Genomic DNA, 26,608 nt, shown 5'->3' on the forward strand with positions numbered 1-26,608 from the left:
GCAGTTTAAACTTCCATTTCTGGCCTCCTGGCCCCTGGGATCCGTGCTACTTCCACTTAAGAGAAAGCGTTTTTTCTCGCTCCCTCCCTGTGTCTTGCTCTTCCCCCTCCCTCTCTACAGCTTGCAGAGAGAGCAAGCGAGAAAGCAACACACAGGACTGCAGCTATTCAATCAATTGTTCCGACTGCACATCCTCATTAGTTACTTTCAGGCTATTAGCAGACGCCCAACCACTGCCTCCCCTCAGTTACAGCAAATTTCACTGTATTACACTAATCTGCAGAAGAAAAAACATTTCCTGAAATTTATATTCATCTAGTGCCAAAAGGACACCATTTTACACAGACCCAGTAATACACACAAATCAATCCCTCCTATGAAAATCCAGTTGGGAGTGCTTACCCTATTACTATCTTTGCGTGCTGGACACTGATTTTCTTTCCATGACTAAACATTTCTTCACTGTGACATCCTGACCAGTAAGACATAAGCCAAATCGCAACATGCCTAATGACCGAGAGGTTGACAATACAGCGTCTTAAATGCCTGCAGTACAAGAAAGTTCCATGCTATTACTGTGCTTTAAAATTATGACCAATAACTGCCTCTCAACTTCTCTCTAACCATCTGTGGTTAAATGAGCCTTAATGTACAAAGCCATTTTCAGAATTAGGCACACATGAATTCTACTGCACATTTCTAAAAAATGGTACTATAATTAAAATTCATAGGAATGGCACAAAGCACTGAATTTAAATAAATCAGTTTGTCAAAGCACAATGAACAACAAGACCTTCAGACTCCAGGAAGATGACTTTAAAGGGTGATTGTCTAAGTCAGGCAATTCTATATGGGGGGCAGGCAGGTGGGGATAGGGGCTGGTGAAGGTAGAAGGAGATCTCATCTTTTGTCTGATAATTACTGATCATTAGAAGATACATGAGATTGAATATTACAATATAATATATTTTAATCTCTGAATAATTGATGGAGAAACCATATAGGGAGAAAAATAAGTTCCATTAGCAAGGATAAAATGATCTAGTAAACAGTTTTCCTTAATTTGTAATGTTCTGGCTAAGGAAGGAAAAGAAACATCTCCTTACTGTCTTCCAAACATCTAATTTTAGTTTTCAGGCATATGAACTCATTACGTAAATATATTTCAGTGCTTTTAGCTATTTGAAATTATTTTGGCTATAATGAGCAACCACATTTCAAACCCTAACAATATGTTCTTTGTTGTACTTATCTTTAGATTCTCTTTCTGTATCATGAAAAAAAAAAATCAAAACTCTGATGTAGCTTAAAGAATGTCACTGGATTCAAAAAGAAGAAATTAAATTATTTTTGAAGTTTGAACAATTGCCATTAAAGAGGGAAAAGCAAGGAAACAAAATAAGCTAAATCAACTAATGATAAGAGGAGGAAGTCTACACTTCTTGACTTTCCCAGCCCTCACATCAGTGCAACTTATCTGCTGATGTCTTTGAATATTACGGTTGCTTAGTTTTCAGAAGATTCATAACTATTTCAAAGCTGAGAGAAGAACATATACCCAAATAACTAATGACCACTTAGAAACAGGGGAGCAGCATCAGGAAGAGCAGAATTAACAACTTGCTGGATTAGTCACAGGCTGGCCTGCATGTTAAACTCGTCCAGCTACCTTTGACTTTAAAGCTCCAAGCAAAAAGGAAAGCTGCTACTATGCTCTTAAAGCTACATTTCTGCTGATTTGGATGGAAAATCTATACCAGTCCCAGTAGACCAAAATTAGTCAGCTCTCTACCTTACCCGCCCCATGCTACATACTATACTGCATTATTTTCACCTGCTGTGAAAATTAATATTCCTTTCATAGTCACAATATTAAATTACAGTCATTTAAAAATATGCTCTCTCTCTAAGACAAGAGGCATATGATATTGTTTCAGTAGATAAAGGTCTAAAACTGATTTGTTCACTTTCTCACCCTCTAAAAATAATATTTTTCATCTTCAGATTGAAAGGCAAAAAAAGTTATAAAAAGCCCAGTTAAGTTTTAAGTTGATCTCTTCGTTTCCTTTGCCATTGGGTATGAACTGAGATGAGGTGACAACTTATAATAATGAGAAATAACCTCCAATACAGCTCCACATAGGATGATGTATTGAACAAAGAGAACATCTGGGTGCTTTTCTTAGCAGCTCTACCAACTATCTGTGTGATTACGTGTAAGCCATTTCAACCTTTCCTGCTCTGGTCTGCATTAATAAACTGGGTTATTCAGACCAACCAGAGATGAAGACAAGGTGAATGAGTTTATATGCTTTGACCCAAAATTAGCTTTTTGGAAGAATGGGGCTCTCTAAATCCCAAATACATTATTACAATGTCATTTCCTCAAAATACACATTTTCTTCTATGTCAGTGTGCTTTCTTTTAAAAGTGTGGCAAAGTAATTGACAACTAGATAATTATAAGGGCAAAGGCACTTTTGGTGGAAGATGTGCCTATTTGACAAACAGAACTCAATTCTGCCTTTCAGACCCAACAGTGTGTTCATGGCCTTTAGTTTACTTATAATGAAGTCAATGTAACAAGTGGTGTTCCAGGGAGGGAAAAAGAATAGGACAGAGAAAGGGAGATGAGTAGGAACAATAATTTCACTACAGTAACTATAGTGAATAGGTAGATAGATGCACTGAGAGGGTGAGTGAGAGCCAATACTTAAGGAAGTGAAGAGGTCAGGCTTGTAGATTTATCAGGGAGGGAGACTGCAGACAGAGGTAGAACAATACAGAGCTTCTGGGGTAAAGTGCAGCTGGGAGGCCAGTGGGGCTGCTGTCAGTAAGTGGGGACAAATAATAGCAGAAGGCCTAAGAGGAATTAGGGCAGGCATGCTCAGATCATGTAGGCTTTGTAGGCCTACACATAGGACTTGGCTTTTTACTCTGAAAGAAAAACCACCTGGTGAAATGCACTTCATCCAAAGGTACAAGTCACAAAGAAATACTATGGAGAGACACTTATTGGCACTTTCTTAATTTTTTTTTTTTTTAGGATTTCGAATAATGAATGTGATTGAAATGATTCTAGAATATTATGTTTGGAAAGAGAGTAAGGAAAATGCTTATATTAACTGAGGGTTAGGTTCTAAAAGCCTCTACAAATAAATGAGAAAAGTATCTATTATGTAATGTCATTATGATAGAATATCTATAAATATCAACTATATTTACTTTTTGTTCAGTCACATTTAACCAAATTTCATATACTGTCATGTCATAATGCATATACTTAACATAAACAACATAGCTAAAACTGTCATGAATTCTGATAATGTCTGTTACTCAGAGTAAGTTACAATGGTTTTTTTTTTTTTTTTTAAGTAGGAGATGATTCAAAAATATGTTTTTTTAGGAGAAGAAGATGTACTTCAAAATTATTTAAGTACCTCTTTTGTGAATAATTTGTCTAAGGCAGAAATATTTTTCTATTTTTATGATAATTTGAGTTAATGTTAAATGCTTGTTATGTGCTAACCACTGGGTCTAGTATCTCTCTTACTTAGTTCTTGTGGTAGCCCCTGAGGTAGTAGCAATTTATTACTCTCTTAGATGAAGGTGGAGGCAAAAATCTAAAGAAGAGAATAACCTTACCAATGCGAAAGTAATTTCAGAAAATTCAAAACAAACGATAAACAGACTGAAGAAAGATATTTATAAAGTTTCGATTTGGTGGACAATGATGTAAGGAACCAAAATATCCTTCTTACAGCAAAATTCTCTAGTTAGACCAGAAAAACATTACATGTTCACAGATGCAGTCAGATGGCATATACAGTATGTCTAAATACTTCACATTAATAGCAATCCAAGCCAATTCCTAGTAATTTTGTGTACAGAATTATAAAACATGAATGAATGTGAATGCTCTGTCAATTATAATTATTCACAGGTCCCATTAATATTTTTGACATTATATTTAGGAAACAAGTGCTCTATTGTTATCAAAAGGAAATTCTTTAGTTCACTTCAAAAACCTTTTCAAAAATCAAAAACATTTCAACAAAGCATGATAGAAAATTAAATACACACCAAAATGTTTGTTCACCCATTCAAGTCACTGGAATTTCAATGTGTATAGTGTTGCTGTGAATGAATCCACTTTGCTATCATCTATTTTCCCTTATATCGCATAAATGATGACAAAATAGGATGTGATAAGTCCATGGCTCAAGTTATTAATGAATGAGTTAATAAGCAAATAACTTATTTCTCCATGCTGTGAGTTCTAAATTAGGAGAATGCTTCTTTCACAGGAGGCACAGAAGACACTTAAGAAACAGAATAGGAAGGAAGGAATAGTATTAGGAAATGGGTTTGTACCTCTTTAGCAAGAGGGCCTTTAATAACAAATGGCAAACATGAAAGAAAAAAAAGGCTTCATGACATTTCATACTTTTTGTTAGAGGATTTCTTAAAGGTAATGAGAGCTTAAAGATGAAGGTAGAGAAGAATTTTATAAAGGAAAAGTGACAAGAGCAAAGAGGAGAAAATTACATCCTGCATTTATATAGTTGCTAACAACACAGCACCTGGGTGTTTTATAGACTTCACCACCTGATTTTCAGTAGGACATTTTCTGCTGTATCTCACTTTTACTGCTGTAAAGCTGAAGCACTGACAGTCACTACCATTCAGCTGCTCTGAAGTACAAATCCCCAGAGCCACTTTAATTCATCCAATTTGATCACTTAGACTGTAGTACTTCACTCAAACAAGCAGTCCTTTCAAGTTTGCATGGCCTAGAAAAATTTCAATACGTACAGATTATTGCTAAGTACAGAAATGTGGTGAATTCTCAGAAAGTAAAGCCATCTAGTCTCCTCCACCTTTTCTTTACTTCAACAAATTTATTCCCTATTATTATTTTTAAAAAATTCTTCTTGTTAATATAGTAGGAGAACAGATTTCTCTCTGGTCAAGCAAGTATTCCATTTCTTCAGCTTGGGGTTTCACATGATTATACTGGATGAGATGATAGAGAACACTTTTCACTGTCAACTGGAAAGACTAAGAAAATAGTTTAGAGATATTTATATGGTTATCTTAATTTTCAAATACAAAGCGTATCTATGGTTCTTAGTGATAACAACCAGGGATCTTAGTAGTAATAATAAAAGTATAACAAGGATAACTACAACACCAAACTAACATTTTTATTCCTTATTACATGCTAAGTGTTTTATATTAATTTTCTCTTCAATCCTCACAATTCTCTGGAATTGGAATTATTGCCCCCATTTTACAGACGAGGAAGCAAGATGTTCTATCATTCTGCCCATGTTTGCAGGGCTGGTAAAGGGCAGAATCAGAATTAGAACCCATGCAATCTGAATCTAGAGGCTATACTTTTAATCACCATGCATGCTATCCTGTTCTCCTTGTGTTTTGTATAATGGATTGTAAAGAAAAATAAGATAAACAATCATGGAGACTTCAGTTTTCTTACTTCTTCCTAAAAATAACTCAAAGAACTTTAACAAGTGCACGTGATTCTTCATATTTTAAAGAGAATTAAATCATACTCTTTGGGGGACAATTTACTGCAAACAAAACACCATCAAAGAAAACTCTCAATCCTAGAATGCTAATGCTAATAAGAACATTCTAATCAAGAAACAAAGAGGGGTGAGGCAATGCGGTAAATAAAGAAGGAGAAAAGTTACTTGCTTAATGTAATGGTGAAAAAATTTGAAGAAAATAGGAATTAAGCTATAAAGAATATCTACCACTGATTCCTTGAATTAAAAAGTGACAGGGCTATCCCTGGTGGCGCAGTGGTTGAGAAACCACCTGCCGATGCAGGGGACACGGGTTCGTGTCCCGGTCCAGGAAGATCCAACGTGCTGCAGAGCGGCTGGGCCCGTGAGCCATGGCCGCTGAGCCTGTGCTCTGCAACGGGAGAGGCCACAGCGGTGAGAGGCCCGCGTACCGAAAAAAAAAAAAAAAAAAAGTGACAAAAAGCCCTCCAAAAAAATAACCTACCCTTAGGGGGATGGATGAATAAGTAGAGCACAAAGGTTTTTAGGGCAGTGAAAATATTATGTATGATACTGTAAGGGTGGGTACATGTCATTACACATTTGTCCAAACCCACAAAATATACAACATTAAGAATGAGTCCTACTGTACTATGTACTTGGGGTGATTATGATGTGTTAGTGTAGGTTCATCGACTGTAACAAATGTATTACTCTGGTGGGGGTAATGATAATGGGGGGAGACTATGCATTTGTGGGGACAAGGGTACACAGGAAAACCTCTGTAACTTTCTCTTAATTTTGCTGTGAACCTAAAACTGCTGTAAAAGAACAGTGTTAAAGAAAAAAGAAAACCTGCCCTTCTATTCTCATAAAGCAATCTTCAGTACACCTAAGTGGAAAGATAACTACTTAGGCCAATTCTATGTGACAAAAATAGATAAAAAGCATTGGTCAGCATAAAGTTGCTGTTTTGAACATTTCAATCTAGTTATTTATAAGATTTTCTTAATCTCATAGCTTCATTTTCGTGAATAATATTTTGTCTTCAACTCTGGGAGACAATAGGTCTTCTAATTTACAGAGATGCTCTAAGACCTTTATCTAAACTTTTTCTATAACTGACTTTATTAGTATGTTTCAAATATAATTCTGGGTAAATCTGATTTATTCATACCATAATTTCACTGTTCATCTCTAAAATCTTTTTTCAAAAGATCTGATCCTTGATTATGCCAGGGTCTTCTAAGACTAATTTGGGTTTTATTCCAAAACAGACATTAATAGATAGCATTGAAAGTATTGAAAACATAGAAATATTTAAGCCTCTAATAAAGATGAGAACTTAATCATTTACTGAGGACCAAATATGCATGCAGCGCTGCACAAAAATAAAAAATCTTTACAGCGGACCTCACTTACTAGTGAAAGTAACAGAAACGGGAGGAGCCTATAATGTTGATTGGTACCCCTTTAGCCACCAAACACTTCAAGTCTCTCTTTGAACGTTGACTTCATTTTGTTCTCTTTATTTCCACTACCACATATCACTCTAGTCCAGGATTTTTTATCTTCTCATGTAGATTATGGCAGGTCCCTCCTAACTAATCTCACTGACTCCGGTCTCTCTCTCCTTAAAGCTATCCTGCTCACCATTACCAGATTAATCTCCCTCAAACAGTACTTTCCTAATGTAATTACCTTCCCAGAAATCTTAAAGATAGACAATCAGGCATTGAAAAAATATCACCTAGCCCCCACCTTACAGAGTCACTCTTTTCTGCCAACACTTTCCAACAAATTGCCTTAGTCAGATGATCTCTGATCTTAAACGGGCCATATTAATTCCTCTGTGTCTGTCTTTGCTAATGGTTTTCACCTATCTGCCAAATCTTAGGTAACCTTCAATACCAATTTCAATTCATCTGCTTCCATAAAACCAGGCCTAATTATTCACATTTCTTTGATTTCCAAGTAATATATTTGTATAAGTTCACATTACTTGATTATATGTTCTCTAGTTTTGGATGCCAAACTACATGAATTCAGGTCTTTCATTGCAAGATTTGAACAGTGGTGATCCTGTCTAAATTTTCAAATAAAATAAATTTTAATAAATAGAATTCTCTGAATTTTAAGTATTTCTCCAACAATGTTTCCATAAACCATTTGCACCCATTCTTGCTTGTCTTGCAGGGAATACTGAAACAGAATAAAAGATAATTGGTAACAAATAAATTTTAACTAAACAACTAAAAAATAGTTCAGCATAGTCTGGTTACCTTTTTTCTCCTTTAATAAACACATGTGATCATATAGAATTGCCATTTTTTTGTATGTTAAAATGGAAAAATATCAGCAATTTCATATGGCTCAACTTAATTCATAATAAAATTATTAATAAATTTTCTAGTTATTTCTAATTCACATATGGCATTAAAGTGTATCACTAATCAAGTTTAAGAATCACTCTCATTTTATGTCTATTAACTTGAATCTTCCACTATAACTGAGATATTGATAAAGAAGTTTCATGGGAGATTAAGTTTTTCCTTCTATGCATCATTCTTTTTAAAAATTCACAGATTTTCAGGTTTTATTAATCAGGTTTAAGTCTTGATATTTTCTTATTAATTTCCATTTTCTTGAGATATCTGTTCACCTTGATTCCCTTTAGTTTTTTACTTGCATATCCCTATAAGGAAAAATTTTGAAAGAATTTCCTTTTTTTCTTTTTTCCTTTTCTAAGGATATCCCCTCAACAAAGGATGTAATACTTAAAAACTCTAAGGTAACCATGACCACCTGTGGGGCTCAATATGAATTGCCACGCTTAGGTTTTAGCATGGTTCTTAGCATTTTTTTTTTCAATTTAGATACCATTTATTCACTTGCAATGAAAAACTGAACTATCACTGAATGTAAATATTAATGCAAGTGTGATCCAGCATTTATTCTTTTTCAGAAGTCAAGCTATATGAGAAATCAAACCACAATCGGGGGTAGATTTTAAATTATTGATTCAATTTCTTTAATGGTTATAGGTAGCAGCCCTACTTACATTTTTTTATTCCTACTGTAGCCAATTTTAATGTTATATCTTTCTTTAAATTGTCCATTTTCTTCAATTTTCAAATAAAGTTGTTCACGATAGTCTATTTTTTAAGTCTCTGATTTTCTGTAATTGTGTCCTTTTCCCCATTTCTAACATTGTTTATTTGTGGTTTTTCTTCTATCTTGGTCAAATCTTGACAGTTTTATCTATTTTCATTGGACTTCTTTAAGAAACAACTCTTAGCTTTATTGATACTATTACGTTTAATTTCTGTCTTCTATTTCATTATCATCTGCTGTTATCTTCATTATTTCTTTTCCTAAACTTTCTTTGGGTTTATTCTTTCTTTTTCTGCCTTGTTGAGCTGAATGCTTAATTGGCTCGTTTAATTTTATCATTTTCAATATAAAAGATTAGGTCTGTAAGTTTCACTTAGTAACTATTTTAGCAATATTTTACAAGTTTTGATATGTACTATTTTCAGGATGTTTAGTTCTAAATATTTTATAATTTCCATCGTTATTTTTTTCTTTGACTAAAGAGTTATAATAAGTAACTTTAAAAGTTTCCAAAAAGAAAAATTTTAAGAGTAAATTTTTTTGTACTAATTTCTGACTTAGTTCATTAGATCAAGAGAATATGTTTGGGGGACTTCCCTGGTGGTCCAGTGGTTAAGAATCCACCTTCCAATGCAAGGGACATGGGTTCGATCCCTGGTCGGGGAACTAAGATCCCACATGCCGCAAGGCAATTAAGCCTGCCCACCTCAACTACTGAGCCTGTGCACCACAATCAGAGAGCCCACATGCTCAGGAGCCCCTGCACCACACCTAGAGAGAAGCCCGTGCACGGAAAAGAAGAGCCTGCGTGCTTCAACAAAAGACCCCACATGTCACAACTAAGACCTGACACAGCCAAATAAAGGAAGGAAGAAAGAATGAAAGAACGAAAGAAAGAAAGATTAAAAAAAGAGAATATGTTTGTATGATATAAAGAATTTGATTTGTTGAGATCTGTTTATGCCCCAATCCACTGTCAGTTTTCATAAAGATTCCATATGTACTTGAGAAGACTACATAAGTTGGATTCAGGATTCTATACATGTTCATTAACTCAAGCTAATTTTGTTTTTAATATCTTCTATACCCTTACTAATTTTTATAAATAGGATTGTAGATTTATCAATTTTTCCTTATACTTCTGTCAATTTTTCCTTATAAATTTTAAGGCTTTGTTATTGAGTGCATGTAAGATTGTTATAGTTTTCTAGTGATTTTTATATGTTATCATTACATAGGGACCTCCTTTATTTCTAGTAACACTTTCTGACATAAAGATCCATTTGATTTCATTTTCAATGGCTATGGTAGCTTTCTTTTAATTAGTATTTGCCTGATATACCTTCTCTCAAAACTTTTACTTTTTTTTTTTTTTTGAGGAAATAAATATTTAAAAAATTTATTTATTTATTTTTCTATTGAAGTATAGTTGATTTACAGTATCATATAAGTTTCAGGTGTACAGCACAGTGATTCAGTTACACATACATATATATATTCTTTTTTAAAATTATTTTTCCTTCTAGGTTATTACATAATATTGAGTAGTCCTTGTTGGTTACCTACTTTATACACAGTAGTGTGTATATGTTAATCCCAGCCCCTAATTTATCCCTCTCCCACTACCAAAACTTTTACTTTTAACCCTCTTGGGTCCCTGTGCATGTGTCTCTCTTTTTTTTTTGGCCACACCACATGGCATGGGATCTTAGTTCCCCGACCAGGGATGGAACCTGTGCCCCCTACAGGGGAAGTGCAAAGTCTTAACCACTGGATCACAGGGAAGTCCCACTTATGTCTCTCTTATTCACAGCATTTTAAAAAATTGAGTCTAATATACTTTACCTTTTAACATTTTTATATATTGTTGTCTGATATAGTTGGATTTTATTTTTACCATCTTATTGTGTTTTCTGTTTATTTCTATGCTTTTTTTTTTCTGATTTTCTGTCTTTTCTCAGATTGATCAAATTTTAAAAATTCATTTTCTCCTCTACTGTTTTTGAAATTATACACTCTATTTTTATTCTTTTAATAGTTGTCCTTAACATTTTAACACATGTACCTAAAGCCTAAAGCTAATCCTGATTTCTATCCTTCTCTTGAATAATTCAGTGATCTTAAAATGCTTCAATTCCAATTACCCCCTTCCTATCTCTGACATGTTATTGTTGTCCACTATTTCTGTTTTACCTTATCAGAACTGTGGTTATGATTTCTCAGGGGATTTTTATCTTCCTCCCTCCCCCATCAGTCCAGTCTAAGATAAATAAGATTTGTCAATTTTGTCAGAGAGCAGCAGATTTTTAAATTTCCACTTTTACTCTAAAGGAACCCCATCCATGGGGAACAATGGGGTGGGGCTTTCGGTTCTAATTCCTCTCTTTGTTTGGTCCCTAAATCTATCTCCTATCTTGTGGCCATTAAAACTTAACTTTTTGGAATTCTGAGACAGGCAAATGTCCCCAGGGCAATTCACTACCTGGATTTTTAGTTGTTTTCTTTTGTTCTCTTCCTGGGAATTTCCTTTCCCTCCTGAGAGGAGAGTTCAGCCATTTAGTTTTAAATGTTTGTTTCAAAAGACTCCAACACACAGGGAACAGACTTGTGGTTGCCAAGGGGGAGAAGTTTGGGGGAGTGATGGAGTGGGAGGTTGGGGTTAGCAGATGTAAGCTATTATATACAGAATGGATAAACAACAAGGTCCTACTGTATAGCAGAGAGAACTTATATTCAATATCCTGTGATAAACCATAATGGAAAAGAAATTTTATATATGTCTAACTGAATCACTTTGCTGTACAGCAGAAATTAACACAACACTGTAAATCAACTATACTTCAATTAAAAAATAAAATAAAATTTTCATTAATATGACATTTCTAGTTGTTTCTGTATTATTTTTCAGAATATCTAGTCTGACATATTGCCAGAAATGAGAGTTTTAGTTTTTGAATATGCTTTCCACTGATGTTAGATGTAATTTTAAAAAATCAGGTAATAGTTGCTAATGCCAAATTATTAACTATAGTTAGTAGAATCACTTAGACACTTAAAAATATTTAGATTTTATAAAAATCATGTTCCTCTTTTATAGAATTATCCTATTACTTGAATGACTTAATGAAATGAATTCATGTATATCAGTTTAGAAAATTTAAAGGAGCACAAAATATTTGTTAAGTATTTTCTTTTTTTCTAGAATTTGGAAAACCAATTTATAATGCGCTTAATAATAATTGCAAACACTACCAATGTACCTTAAATGGCACTTGTAGGTATGAGAATAGAGAACAGTAGTAAAAGGTAGATCTGCCAGAATAATTTAGATAACTGTGAAGATGGCTGAATCTCAAACTTGTGGGTATCTGAACAGCATTCATTCATTCATTCAAAAAAGTATTTATTAAGTATTATTAATTAAGCACCTATTTACTACTATTCTGGAAAATGCCAAATATTAAGATCCCTACCCTGCAGTAGCTGGGGAGTGCTGGATGGGTACACAAATAACGACATAAATGGATACACAAATAACTAACTACAATGCAAGTCTGGATAAGACAAATGCCATAAGATTAATAAAATGACTATTATCTCCCTCATCTTTCCTACTTTCTATGGCTAAATCTCTGCATGCATCTTTGATTCCTGTATGAGTTTCTCCCTTCTCCCCCTCAAAAGGTTAATTCTGTGCCCTTAATCTCACCCTCACCCTCAAAACCATAAAGGATTTTTGTTCTCTCAGTTATCCTCCTCTCTTGTATGTTCAATACCTTTTCCTTTCTATCAGTCACAGATTTCTCCAGACCAGAGACCTAACCTGTGGCTCTCACTGTCTCACCATCTTCTGTCTTTCTCAATATTATAAAATCTGATTTCTTCTCCCTTAACTCTAATGAGTGAAATAGCATCGATACCTTCACAGGTTATTTAAAGCCTCCCAATTGTCTAATTCAGTGTACAATATTTTCTGACTTCCCTTGGGCTTTTGTAACCAATGACACTATTGACCACACTGCTGACCTTTTCTATCTTTCCACTAGGATTGTTCTGTATCTCTTCTTCCTCTCTACCCCACCCCACCCCTACCTTTGGTGTTCTTCAAGATTCAGTCCCTGCTCTCCACTTTTTCTTGACAGTCTCTCAACAGTAGATAACCTACAAATGCTTCAACAATCTTTCTTCTCTAGATGGCTCCCAGATGCTGCTCTCTACCTGTGACTTCATTGCCAATCATCAGAACTATATTTCTATCCAGATGTGTACTAGTCAACTCAAACTCAATATATCTAAATAGAAACTACCCTCTTCCCTTAAAAACTGGCTCCCTTTCCCAGCTTCTCTACTCCTGTTAGTAGTACCATCAGCCTTCCAACTTCAAAAACAGTCTTTGATTCATTTTGTTCCCCATTCCTCTAATCGGTCACCAATTCTGCTGATAGATCCTTTATAATCTCTCCATATTTTCATCTGAGCTGTGCAAATATTCATGTGCATCTGGAATGTACTGGGTGCTGAAAAGACAGAGGATTGAGCCCCTGTTGTGGAGGCATTCACGATCTAGATTAATAATAAATAAACAACAAATTATAATATAGAGGGTTAAATCTTCAAATAGAGGCACTTATTTCATACCTGGACTATTGTAATAGCTTTCAAAGAGATCTAACCACTTCTACGTTCTTCCCCTAGTGTGACACTTTCAGATATGTCTTCCTAAAAAACTATTTTGACCATATCTTTTTTTTGCTCAAGAGTCTTTAATTCTTCTCAACTGCTTTCAGGATAAAATTGTCACTAATTAGCCTGTCATGAAAGACCCTAAACAGTGAGCCACCAAATATCCTTCTGGTATTATCTCTTACCACTACTTTACATGAACTTTCCATTCTTTTCAAATCAGTTTACTCTTCGGACATGAAAATAATTTAATATTCCTCATGAGACTCCCTTCATACAGCAAACTCCACCATTTTCATAAAAATATATTCTATCATTTAAGATTCAGGTTAAATCCTATCTCTATAAGGCAATCTTCAGTGTTCCTAATCAGAAATGATGTCTCCCTTCTTCAAATCCTCAAAGAAATTTTTGCCTGGATAAATCATCTCACAATCAGGTACTACCTTATTTTATTTTCTCCATTGTTGTCTTGAATTATCATTAATTTTTTCTCACTTAATTGTACATAGTTCATGTTTTCTCCCCAACCAAACTCTATGCTTCTCACAAGCAGCTCTATCTTATACTTCTTTGTATCCAGCCATAGTACCTAGCACAGTATCTTGTTCATGAGCAAGATTTGAAATAGGGGTAGGGTCTTGGAAAGTTCAGTTGGGTGAAGGAACATTGCTGATAGAAGAAACAGCACATGCAAAGGTAGGAAAGGGCAGTGCTTGTCCAAGACAGAGAAAGTTAATGAATTTGGTGGAATGAAGGGTCCTCCCTACCTCTGACCTACCACTGCTGAAAGGAATACTGGAATGTCAGGTGGAAGGGCCAGAATAAATTCTAGAGTAAGGTGTTTTATCTGATAGGTGATGAGGGAGCCATGGAATTTTTAAATAGACTAATGAAGAGGGCACAGTTTCATGAAATTTCATCAAACCAGCAGTGCATTAAATTAATAGGAAGGCCTGCACATCACTTAAGAGGCTATTGTGCAAAGATGAAGTAGTAAAGCCTAAACAGCATTGAGTGTTTTTCTTTCATCTCCTCTCCTAGAAGGATATCTGCCATAAAATTCCTTAGGTAAAGAAAGCACAGTTGCATAGGTTATCTGATTCAATGTTCCTTTCAGTTCCACTTATCCTAGATTCACCATAAAGTAGACTGTCTTCTCTTGGCATCTTCCTTGGGAAAAGCACGTTCTCATCAATGGTAACTACATTGGCAAATGACTCACTGCAAGTTATTCCAAGCTATATCAAAGAGAGTTTGCTCCTAGTTCCTCTGGAGGAGTTTAGTAAATTCCTGTTTATCCACAGATGGAGGTGTTTGCTACCCGTGCTCAGGACTGAGCTTCAATCCCTAAACTAAGACTTGCTGACATCCAGGGCTCAACCCTGCCACAGCAGGGCATGGGATACATAGCTTCTATTCACTCACTAACTAACTTCTTGTTACAGCCCTTGAGCAGAATCATGACTCTGACTTACCTGTGTTTTATCTATTATATATTCTCAGGTTTCCTTCCACTAGGTGGATAATTTGTAGGAATTTGCACTTTTCTTCTAAGTATGTCCTAACATCCTTTGTCTTTATTATCCCCATCTGTGGATAAAGAGGAATGGGATTGGGGGTGGGTGAGAGGGGGCACAAAATGTAGTACTTTTTATTTGCCCATCTCTATTTATTTGATCAAATCCTTTTTAGGCATAGTAGGGAAATAGCCAAAAAAAAGAATTAATCTTGAGGATTGATAATTAAAATTCATAAAAAATATCATGCAAGAGCAAAGGAAAGATCTTTAGTGATGACTACCTTCCTTGCCCACGATGCAGTAGGGTCTAAGTGGTTGGTTTTACTCAGGGATATTGATATTTTTCTATGTGTGTCGGGGAAGGGAATGTGAAGCAAGTAGATTTAGAGCAGCTTCAGAGAAATGAGGAGTTAAGAGGTACATGTATTTCTTAAAGTCACCAAATGCCCAAGATAAGCAAAGCTATGATAAACAAATTAAGAATAGGATTAATATCTAAATATATGTATCTCAGTCTTTATAGAATTAAAAAAAACCTGATTAGGATGACTCTTTATATCTAAACTGCATAAAAAAAGAAATCATTTATGGAATGTTAAAATTGAAAACATAATTGGATTAATAAAACAGAAACTTATATGCTAAATATAATAAAAGAAAGTAAAATAAGACAGATATCTTTTGGAATGGCAGAAGACTTTTCATAGGTCATAGGGAATATTTATGAGGAATAAATTAGAACACCATAAATTCTGCTCATTTATAATAAAGGTATACTTATATTTAAGGAAATATAAGATAAATCAAATTTATAAAAATGATAAATTTGAAGGCAATTATTAATCTAACAAAAGTATTCACAAGTAGGATTTTTATAAGTATCAAGCTCTCCTGTTAACTTAAGATACAATTGAATTTACAACCTAACTTTCCTAGGAATTTATTATATCAATAATTCCATAACCAATAATTGCTTTACTTAGAAATTTATTTGAAAGCACCCATAAATGGAAAGTTAAAGTAATAGCTGGTCCATGTGTCCTATTTTATATACTCAGTCGAAATCTTATATATGAACATTCCAAATATTTTAAACCTTGAATAAAAGCTACTTCTCAATCCATATGTTGGCTTTTCTTGCACACAAAGCCTCCTCCCACTCTCACGCGGCAAGCCTCATCATCACTGTATTGAAAGGTATAGTAAAACAATAATACATTTTGGCTAGTAGAAGTTCTCTAAATACCACGAACAGCTGACCAGATGACATGGTAAGCCTTGCATGGAGCTGGCACTCTTTGTTAAAGCCAAGCAAACTGACTGTTATTTCTCATAGCCAATGTTGATGGCACTATTTCTACAGACATAAACAAAACTTGAAAAGCAAACAACTTAAACATATTCTGTTAATTCCTCTTTCCCCTTTTCAAAATACAGAAGTGGATTTTAGAAAATTCAGGGTCCTACTCCCCAAAGTAAGAGAAGTTCAGACAACAAAGGGTTAAAAGAACAAGCAGAGCCCTACCGTACCCAGAAACGACAGAAGGCTCTTCTCCTCTTCCGTGCTACTATCCAACCACTCGGCCACATCACCGGGGGAAAGGAGACTCATTCTCCAGCCAGAAAACTTTTCCATACAGAGCACAATTACTGAATGATGGAGCGGGAAAAGAAAGATAGAGAGACTAAATTCTTGGGGGTCTAATACTAAAATTGCTGGCTAGGCTGTAATAATGAGAGAGAAAATGTGATCCTCCCTCTACTCTGAATTCTGTCTCTGTGACACCAATCTAATACGGGGGGTGGGGGGGAAGGGGGAAGGAAATAGAGAGGGTTAAAAGAGGGTGATAGAAGAGAAGGAAAGAGAGATTTGTCCTTCAGTCTCTTGGTGTTAAGCTTTAGCCTGAAAGAAAAGCCAGCAAAAAACTGAATAATGATTTGTGTTCAATGTCAGGAGACAGCAAAGGAAAATAAAGAATAAAGATACTCAAAGAAAAAGAAACAGGTTCCTACACTGAAGCAGCTTAGATAACCAGACAGCACAATAGCTAATCAGTTAAGTAAATCATATCATCAAACAAAAACAAAGGCAAAAGAACAATTTCAGCATTTTGTTTTGTTCTGAGAAGAAAGGTTTTCAAATTTCCTTTCAGTCAGCCGGAAAGAACTGCAGCCCCCAACCCCTTCCTGCTTTAGCTGTTTCAACAGCATCCCAGCCCCCTTTATGAAGATTTCCTGTGAGCAAAGGCAGGTTGATAAATCTGTGAATAGGAAGCTCTCATCCCTCCTTTCTTCTGCTCCTCCTCCATCCCTCCCCCCACCTCGCATGGCGACTGCATTGATCGACAATAATGGAATCTGTAACTGACTGCCAACAGCAACATTAAGGATATTACAAGTCCACTTCATAAGAATTCGAGCCGGTGGTCGGAACTTGGGGGCAACTCTGGGCTTGTGGTCAATAGCTTTGTCTTTCTTAGCAAGAAAGGAAAGGGTGTGTGTGTGTGTGTGTGTGTGTGTGTGTGTGTGTGTGTGTGTGTGTGTGTGTGTGTGTGTGTGTGTGAAGGCTGAAATCTGAAAGAAGTAAGAGAAGTGAGCTTGTTGGGCTGAAGATTCAAAGATCCATTATGGAGCAAACAACTGTCCTTCAACTCCTGTCACACTTACAATGTCATTGTGAAGGAGTCAGATCCAGATGGATTTTTAAATGTGATTTACATTACGTATTTACATGGTTTGATTTAGGATTATTTCACAGGCTTATACCTTATTAATAGGCAGAGAAAAATCAAGCAGAAGAGGTATTTTGAGAGACCTCATATCCCTGTTCTCTGGAGATTGATTGGGTTTATTACTATGAGGAAAAAAAACCTCTCTTGAAAAGACAGAGTTTTCCCCTGCATTAGCAAAAAATTAGCTCTTTTCCCAATAATCTACTTTTTCTTTCTATTCTAGAAATCTGCCTTCAGAGTGAATTCTTACTGCTTAAGGGTTACTATCTCAATATATGGTGAATCCATATCCTCCTCTCCATGTTTACTTCATTATTCTTCTTCTGGACTCTTGTTCACTTTGTAAGTTCCCTGAAGACACAGCTTTGTAACCCTGGTGGCGAGAGCAGTGCCTGGGAGTGCACTAGTATTTACTGAAGTTTTGGTTGGCTGCTCTAAAAGCTTCAACAGCTTCCATACTGGCAGGAGATCTCAGGTTGGATATTTTACAATCTCTTTTTAAAATTAGTCATTTTGACAGACAGTGACTTAAAGGTCGTAGCAATAGTACCAATTGATTGAGAAAATAGAAAATGTAAAAAAAAAAAGGGTATTATGAACTCATATGTTTAAATAAATCTATATTTTATTACTCAAAATAACTATATAAAATTGAAAAGTAGTGATAAGTACTTATAGAAGACATTTTATTGAAATGTCTTGCTTGTTTAGCATCTAAGCATGTATTGATAATCCCTTTGTAATAACTTTATAATGCATCAGTATCTCTGGAGCTCCCAGGTTGAAACCACTGGCCTAGAGCATTGAGTTCCAACTTTCTGGTATGATACAGCTCCTGTGTTTTTCTTGGTAGGGGCCCCCAAACTCTCCTTGGCTCAACCCGTTACTGTTTACCTCACTCCCATGCCTTTGCGTGTTCCACTTAAAGTAATCTGCACAAGAGCAGGAAAAATTTACCTGCTTCGTTCATTGGTATTTCTCCAGTACGAGCATTATCTGGTACACAGCAGGTGCTCAAAAATTTTTGTTGATTGATTTTGGTACCTCCTCTGCGAGGTATCATTCAACCATATGTACTTGACAACATCAAACTGATCCAGTGAGGTTCAGCTCAAATATCACCTCCAGGTCTTCCCTGACACTTTAATGCAGAGTTAATAGCTTTCTCATCCACACTTGCACTGTTATTGCTCCTAGTACTTTACTGAAATTATTTGTTTAGGTAGTTATTTCCTCCACTATACATTTAGAAGGCAAAAGTGTGTTCTACTAATTAAAAAAACTTTAATGCCTAGTATATAGTGGATGATTAATAAATGTTAATTGAATGATATATTACTGAAAGTAAGATTGTGATTCTATATACCAAAGATAGATTAAAACAAAAGAATCCCATACATTCCTGAAAGGAATAGGGATAGGTAATGTTGGAGAGGCCTACAATTTTAGAGGGTAGCCAAGGAGGGCATCTCTGAGAGACTGACTTTTGAGTAAAGGGTTGCTAGGTTTTTAGGAAGAGGGGAAAACCAATAAAAAGGCCTAGAAGCAGTAATAGTCAGGAGACCAGTGCGGGTAGATTGATATGACCCTCATCTTCATAAAAGTATGTTTTAGTCCTCCTTATATAAAATTTTCCTTACAGATAAAGCAATGAAACTTACCTGACAATGTAACAATTTTTATAGTGGACTGTACATTTTGCTAAAATATGAATCAAAGGCACTGAAACACTGTGAGTAGGACTCACAGTTAAGTAACAATGCTTGATTATAATCTTTTCAACAAATGACCAAATCCTGTAGATTTTGGTGGTTTACTGTGTGCCTGAAGTGTAGTAAGGACTTAATCAACATTTGTTGAATTTATTCATTATTTTCCTAATAATATTGAAAGTATCTGGAAAATGTGATTGAAAGAGTTTCTACTTGAGGGCATTTATGTTTCCGGGTGTGTGTGTGCACATGCGTGCACATGCACACGCCACTTACTGGGCTACAACTTACTAAAGTATTTTCTGGTCACTTCACTAAGTGCTCTACATATAATATCTCATTTAAAATTCTTAAACAACAATGTAAGGTGGGTATTATCTTCCTTTTACAGATGAGGAAACCAAAGATCATAAAACTTAAACTTGTTCAAGGTAACATAGGTAGTCAAAGAAGAGAAATTTGAACTTCTCAATATCTGGCCAAGGTTCCCTACTATAATAATCTATATCCTACAAGGACTAATTTAGGCAGGTGTTAGTTAACTTCTCTCATAGAGGGTCAGACAGTAAACATTTTAGGCTTTGTGGCCCATACAGTCTCTTTCACAACTATTTGAACTCTACTATTAGGGCCCCAAAGCAGTCATAGATAGTATGTTGATGAATGGGCATGGCTGTACTCCAATATAACTTTATTTACAAAAAAAAAAAAATGCTGTGGGGTGTAGTTTACTGACTCCTGATTTAGGCCCACACTGTCAATTCAGTCAATATTTTTTAAGTAATTAATATACGTGTAGATCTCTACCAGGTCCTTATGATTGTAAAAAAGTAAAAGAATTATTTGCCTGGGTTAAAAAAGTTTTATTTTCATTTTAAGAACTGAATAATTGTCTTTATTATTTTACTCTCAAGACATTAAACACAAGTCATTTCTTTCCTCCCACTTCCTTAGTCTCATGGTCCTATAGGAAACAATTTTTTTTTTTTTTTTTTTTTGCGGTACGCGGGCCTCTAACCGCTGTGGCCATGGCTCACGGGCCCAGCCGCCCCGCTGCATGTGGGATCCTCCAGGCCCAGTGCACGAACCTGCGTCCCCCGCATCGACAGGCGGACCCCCAACCACTGCGCCACCTGGGAAGCCCAGGAAACTATTTTTATTTGAATAAAGAGTATAAAACATGTAGCTCTCTCTTCAATTACTTAATATTCCTGATTTTTCTTATAGCTGCCTGTACTTATGCTTTCAGATTCACTTATCTGACAACATTAGTGATTAGTAAGTGCCAAGGACTGTTCTAAGCCCTCGGATCCAGCTGTGAATGAAAGAGGCAAAATCTCTGCCTTCATGGAGTTTATATTCTAGGGGGAAGAGACAAACAATACACAAGATTAAAAAGTAAAATATATATTGTGTTAGATGGTGAATAATGCCAAAAAGAAGAGTAAAGCAAGGAACAGAGATAGCTAATATTGGAGAGGTCTACAATTTTAGAGGGTAGCCAGGGAGGGCATCTCTGCGAGATTGACTTTTGAGTAAAGGGTTGCAAGGTTTTTAGGAAGAGGGAAAAACCAATAAAAAGGCTTAGAAGCGGCAATAGTCAGGAGACCAGTGCAGGTAGATTGGAATGACCCTCGTCTTCATAAAAGAAGATGAGGTCTGTGAAATAATAGGAAGCGAGATCATGTAAGGTTATAGGGTCTTTGGCCCTTCTCGCTATTTAGATGGACGAGTTTGAGGCAGGAGTGATATTAGGCCTTTTTTCATATAAGAGCTTTATTGAAATATAATTCACATACCATAGAATTCATTTTTTAAAAGTAGTTTTAAATATGTTCACAAAGTTGTATAACCATCACTGCAACTTAATTCCAGAACATTTCCTCATCTCAAAAAGAAACCTTGCACCCATGAGGAGTTATTCTCCATTCTTCCCAACCTCTAAGCCCCTAGCAACTACTAATCTATGTTTTCTTTTTATGAATTTCCCTATTGTGGACATTTCATACAAATGAACTCATATAATATGTGACTTTTTGTGCCTGATTTTCATTTGGTTTTTTTCAAGTCACAGCATGTATCACTACTTCATTCTTTTTAATGGCTGAATAGTATTCCACTGACAGACATTTGGATTGTTTCCACTTTTTAATATTATAAATAATGCTGCTACAAACGTTCTCATCCAGGTTCTCATATGGAACCCTTACGCTTTAAAAGGATATCCAAATAAGATGTATCACAGAATCTGCTTTTTCTACATCAGAAATTTTAAAATGCTACAGCCTAAGAGAGTTATTTTCTAATTTTACAAGTACCATGTTTTTCTCCTAATTCTTCTAGGATTTCCATCCTTCTTGAAGAAACCAAAACTACTGAATCAGTCTCTTTCCTTCTACTCTACTGTTCTTGCACACAGGAAAAGATTAATGCTAGATACTCAGGAATGAACAAAGGCAAGTAATATATGAAAATAGATCTTTTTGTAAATTAATAACTAAAGTTGGCAAAGTTGGTGGAGTTTTTTTCGGGGGGAGTTTTACATTTCAATATAGTTTAAAACTTACAAAAAAGGTACAAGTAGAGTACAAGGAACCCTTATATACCTTTTAGCCAGATTCACCAATTGTTTACATTTTGTTACCTTTGCTTTATCATTCTTCCGGTGTATATTACTATTATATTGATATATATGCATTTTTCTAAACCATTTGAAAAAGTTGGAGACATTATGCCCTTTACTGCCAACAGCTTCAGTGTGTATTTTTGAAATCAAAGGACATTCTCTCATATAATCCAAAACAATTACCAAAATGAGTACATTTAAAACTGATGTTGGTTGATATTTTAAGGATAAAATTAAATATGCCTCTATGTGTAAAATCTATACAAATTCTATTTCAATATCATACAAAGTCCTTTATTTGAAAAACAGATTGTCTTCAAGCAATGGTGACTGAGAAATCACAGGTACTGACTGCAAGTAATAATTAATTCAAAGTAGGAGTCTATATCATATTAAAATAATGCCTATTATATTTCCAAAGGATTACTATTGAACTTATTAACATTCAATATACTTTTGTGATAAATGACTAGAAGTAGGAATAACTAATTTTCAAAAAAGGCAAATAAATGATAAAGTGATTGCATTTCCATCCTGATATTCGTTTGGACATGTATAAACTTTTACCACTAAAGAGCTTCAAGTGAATGTCAAACCATAACTTTTCCTTATATTTTGGTGAGGAGATATTTTACTGTAATAGGAATAGAGTTGACCTTTACAAAATCTTTAGGTCAATACATTAAATAGTACTATCACCATACACACACACACACACACACACACACACACACACACACACACACATATATATTCGTCAAACCACTTACATATTATAAATTATATATCAATGAATGCACTCAACCATTGTTTTCACTTGTCAGAAATGTTATGTTATGACTAGAGCCGAAGAAATAATGAAGCTAAGCTGAATTTTCATCCATTTGGATTTAGAAAGCAGCACTTTTGACATGTGAAGCCAGAGAAATAAGGATGTTAATATTACAAGAGGCATTCCTATTATATGATTATTTAAAACATGTAATAGAAGGTGCTTGATATCCTCCAGTGAAAAGTGGTATCAAAATGTAAAGCAGTTTCAAAAAAAATAAAAAGGTAGTAACACTATTATGAAACAGAAGCTTAAAAGTGACGTGTCAGGGCTTCCCTGGCAGCACAGTGGTTGAGAATCCGCCTGTCAATGCAGGCGACACGGGTTCGTGCCCCGGTCCTGGAGGATCCCACATGCCATGGAGCGGCTGAGCCCGTGAGCCATGGCCGCTGAGCCTGCACACTCGGAGCCTGTGCTCCGCAACGGGAGAAGCCACAACAGTGAGAGGCCCGCGTACCGCAAAAAAAAAAAAAGTAACGTGTTAAAGATTAATGGCAGATTTTGTTTGAGGAAGTTGATGATTATCTAGAATTCAAGATAGTCAGATTCCTTAAACACTAAACCTATTCTTTTAAGGAAAAAATGTAAATAAAGTGACAACTGTAGTTAATGAACAAATAAATCTTTCTCAAAAAGATCCGGAAAGTGGATAATCTATAATTATTCTTTTTTTTTTTAAACATCTTTATTGGAGTATAACTGTTTTACAATGGTGTGTTAGTTTCTGCTTTACAACAAAGTGAATCAGTTATACATATACATATGTTCCCATATCTCTTCCCTCTTGCGTCTCCCTCCCTCCCACGCTCTATATCCCACCCCTCTAGTTGGGCACAAAGCACAGAGCTGATCTCCCTGTGCTATGCAGCTGCTTCCCACTAGCTATCTATTTTACATTTAGTAGTGTATACATGTCCATGCCACTCTCTCACTTCATCACCGCTTACCCTTCCCCCTCCCCATATCCTCAAGTCCATGCTCTAGTAGGTCTGTGTTTTATTCCTGTCCTACCACTAATCTCTTCATGACATTTTTTTTCTTAGATTCCATACATATGTGTTAGCATATGGTATTTGTTTTTCTCCTTCTGACTTACTTCACTCTGTATGACAGACTCCAGGTCTATCCACCTCATTACAAATAACTCAGTTTCATTTCTTTTTATGGCTGAGTAATATTCCATTGTATATATGTGTCACATCTTTATCCATTCATTTATTGATGGACACTTAGGTTGCTTCCATGTCCTGGCTATTGTAAATAGAGCTGCAATGAATATTTTGGTACATGACTCTTTTTGAATTATGGTTTTCTCACAGTATATGCCCAGTAGTGGGATTGCTGGGTCGTATGGTAGTTCTATTTGTAGTTTTTTAAGGAACCTCCACACTGTTCTCCATAGTGGCTGTATCAATTTACATTCCCATCAGCAGTGCAAGAGTGTTCCCTTTTCTCCACATCTTCTCCAGCATTTATTGTCTCTAGATTTTTTGATGATGGCCATTCTGACTGGTGTGAGATGATATCTCATTATAGTTTTGATTTGCATTTCTCTAATGATTAATGATGTTGAGCATTCTTTCATGTGTTTGTTGGCAATCTGTATATCTTCTTTGCAGAAATGTCTATTTAGTTCTTCTGCCCATTTTTGGATTGGGTTGTTTGGTTTTTTGTTATAGAGCTGCATGAGTTGCTTACAAATTTTGGATATTAATCCTTTGCCAGTTGCTTCATTTGCAAATATTTTCTCCAATTCTGAGGGTTGTCTTTTGGTCTTGTTTATGGCATGCTTTCTTTTAAGTTTCATTAGGTTCCATTTGTTTATTTTTGTTTTTATTTCCATTTCTCTAGGAAGTGGGTCAAAAAGGATCTTGCTGTGATTTATGTCATAGAGTGTTCTGCCTATGTTTTCCTCTAAGAGTTTGATAGTGTCTGGCCTTACATTTAGGTCTTTAACCCATTTTGAGTTTATTTTTGTGTATGGTGTTAGGGAGTGTTCTAATTTCATACTTTTACATGTACCTGTCCAGTTTTCCCAGCACCACTTACTGAAGAGGCTGTCTTTTCTCCACTGTATATTCTCGCCTCCTTTATCAAAGACAAGGTGACCATATGTGTGTGGGTTTATCGCTGGGCTTTCTATCCTGTTCCATTGATCTATATTTCTGTTTTTGTGCCAGTACAATACTGTCTTCATTACTGTAGCTTTGTAGTATAGTCTGAAGTCAGGGAGCCTGATTCCTCCAGCTCCATTTTTCGTTCTCAAGATTGTTTTGGCTATTCAGGGTCTTTTGTGTTTCCATACAAATTGTGAAATTTTTTGTTCTAGTTCTGTAAAAAATGCCATTGGTAGTTTGATAGGGATTGCATTGAATCTGTAGATTGCTTTGGGTAGTAGAGTCATTTTCACAATGTTGATTCTTCCAATCCAAGAACATGGTATATTTCTCCACCTATTTGTATCATCTTTAATTTCTTTAATCAGTGTCTTACAGTTTTCTGCACATAGGTCTTTTGTCTCCTTAGGTAGGTTTATTCCTAGATATTTTATTCTTTTTGTTGCAATGGTAAATGGGAGTGTTTTCTTAATTTCACTCTCAGATTTTTCATCATTAGTGTATAAGAATGCCAGAGATTTCTATGCATTAATTTTGTATTCTGCTACTTTACCAAATTCATTGATTAACTCTAGTAGTTTTCTGGTAGCATCCTTAGGATTCTCTATGTACAGTATCATGTCATCTGCAAACAGTGACAGCTTTACTTCTTTTCCGATTTGGATTCCTTTTATTTCTTTTTCTTCTCTGATTGCTGTGGCTAGAACTTCCAAAACTATGTTGAATAAGAGTAGTGAGAGTGGGCAACCTTGTCTTGTTCCTGATCTTAGTGGAAATGGTTTCAGTTTTTCACCACTGAGAACAATGCTGGCTGTGGGTTTGTCATATATGGCCTTTATTATGTTGAGGAAAGTTCCCTCTATGCCTACTTTCTGCAGGGTTTTTATCATAAATGGGTGTTGAATTTTGTCAAAAGCTTTCACTGCATCTATTGAGATGATCATATGGGTTTTCTTCTTCAGTTTGTTGATATGGTGTATCACGTTGATTGATTTGCGTATATTGAAGAATCCTTGCATTCCTTGGATAAACCCCACTTGATCATGGTGTATGATCCTTTTAATGTGCTGTTGGATTCTGTTTGCTAGTATTTTGTTGAGGATTTTTGCATCTATGTTCATCAGTGATATTGGCCTGTAGTTTTCTTTCTTTGTGACATCTTTGTCTGGTTTTGGTATCAGGATGATGGTGGCCTCATAGAATGAGTTTGGGAGTGTTCCTCCCTCTGCTATCTTTTGGAAGAGTTTGAGAAGGATAGGTCTTAGCTCTTCTCTAAATGTTTGATAGAATTCGCCTGTGAAGCCGTCTGGTCCTGGGCTTTTGTTTGTTGGAAGATTTTTAATCACAGTTTCAATTTCAGTGCTTGTGATTGGTCTGTTCATATTTTCTATTTCTTCCTGGTTCAGTCTCGGCAGGTTGTGTATTTCTAAGAATTTGTCCATTTCTTCCAGGTTGTCCATTTTATTGGCATAGAGTTGCTTGTAGTAATCTCTAATAATCTTTTGTATTTCTGCAGTGTCAGTTGTTACGTCTTTTTCATTTCTAATTCTATTGATTTGAGTCTTCTCCCTTTTTTTCTTGATGAGTCTGGCTAATGGTTTATCAATTTTATTTATCTTCTCAAAGAACCAGCTTTTAGTTTTATTGATCTTTGCTATCGTTTCCTTCATTTCTTTTTCATTTATTTCTGATCTGTTCTTTATGATTTCTTTCCTTCTGCTAAATTTGGGGTTTTTTTGT

At 35.4% G+C, this 26,608-nt stretch overlaps 1 protein-coding gene across 15 annotated transcripts in view; it reads right to left on the reverse strand.

Moving 5' to 3' along the window:
- The window catches only part of RASAL2 (RAS protein activator like 2), a 386,290-nt gene that overhangs the window by 96,596 nt on the left and 263,086 nt on the right, over nt 1–26,608 (reverse strand). The window contains exon 1 of one of the 15 annotated variants that reach the window (XM_067031031.1): nt 16,380–16,747. The exons of 13 other annotated variants lie outside the window; for them this stretch is intronic. In XM_067031031.1, coding sequence (XP_066887132.1) covers nt 16,380–16,485 — 106 coding nt within the window. In that variant the 5' untranslated portion in view covers nt 16,486–16,747. Of the gene's footprint in view, nt 1–402; nt 470–16,379; nt 16,748–26,608 lie in introns of those variants that run through there. One more of the 15 variants, XM_059056139.2, reaches the window with a different exon arrangement.

Source organism: Kogia breviceps, chromosome 1, assembly GCF_026419965.1.
Source record: "Kogia breviceps isolate mKogBre1 chromosome 1, mKogBre1 haplotype 1, whole genome shotgun sequence".
NCBI classification, from domain to species: domain Eukaryota; kingdom Metazoa; phylum Chordata; class Mammalia; order Artiodactyla; family Physeteridae; genus Kogia; species Kogia breviceps.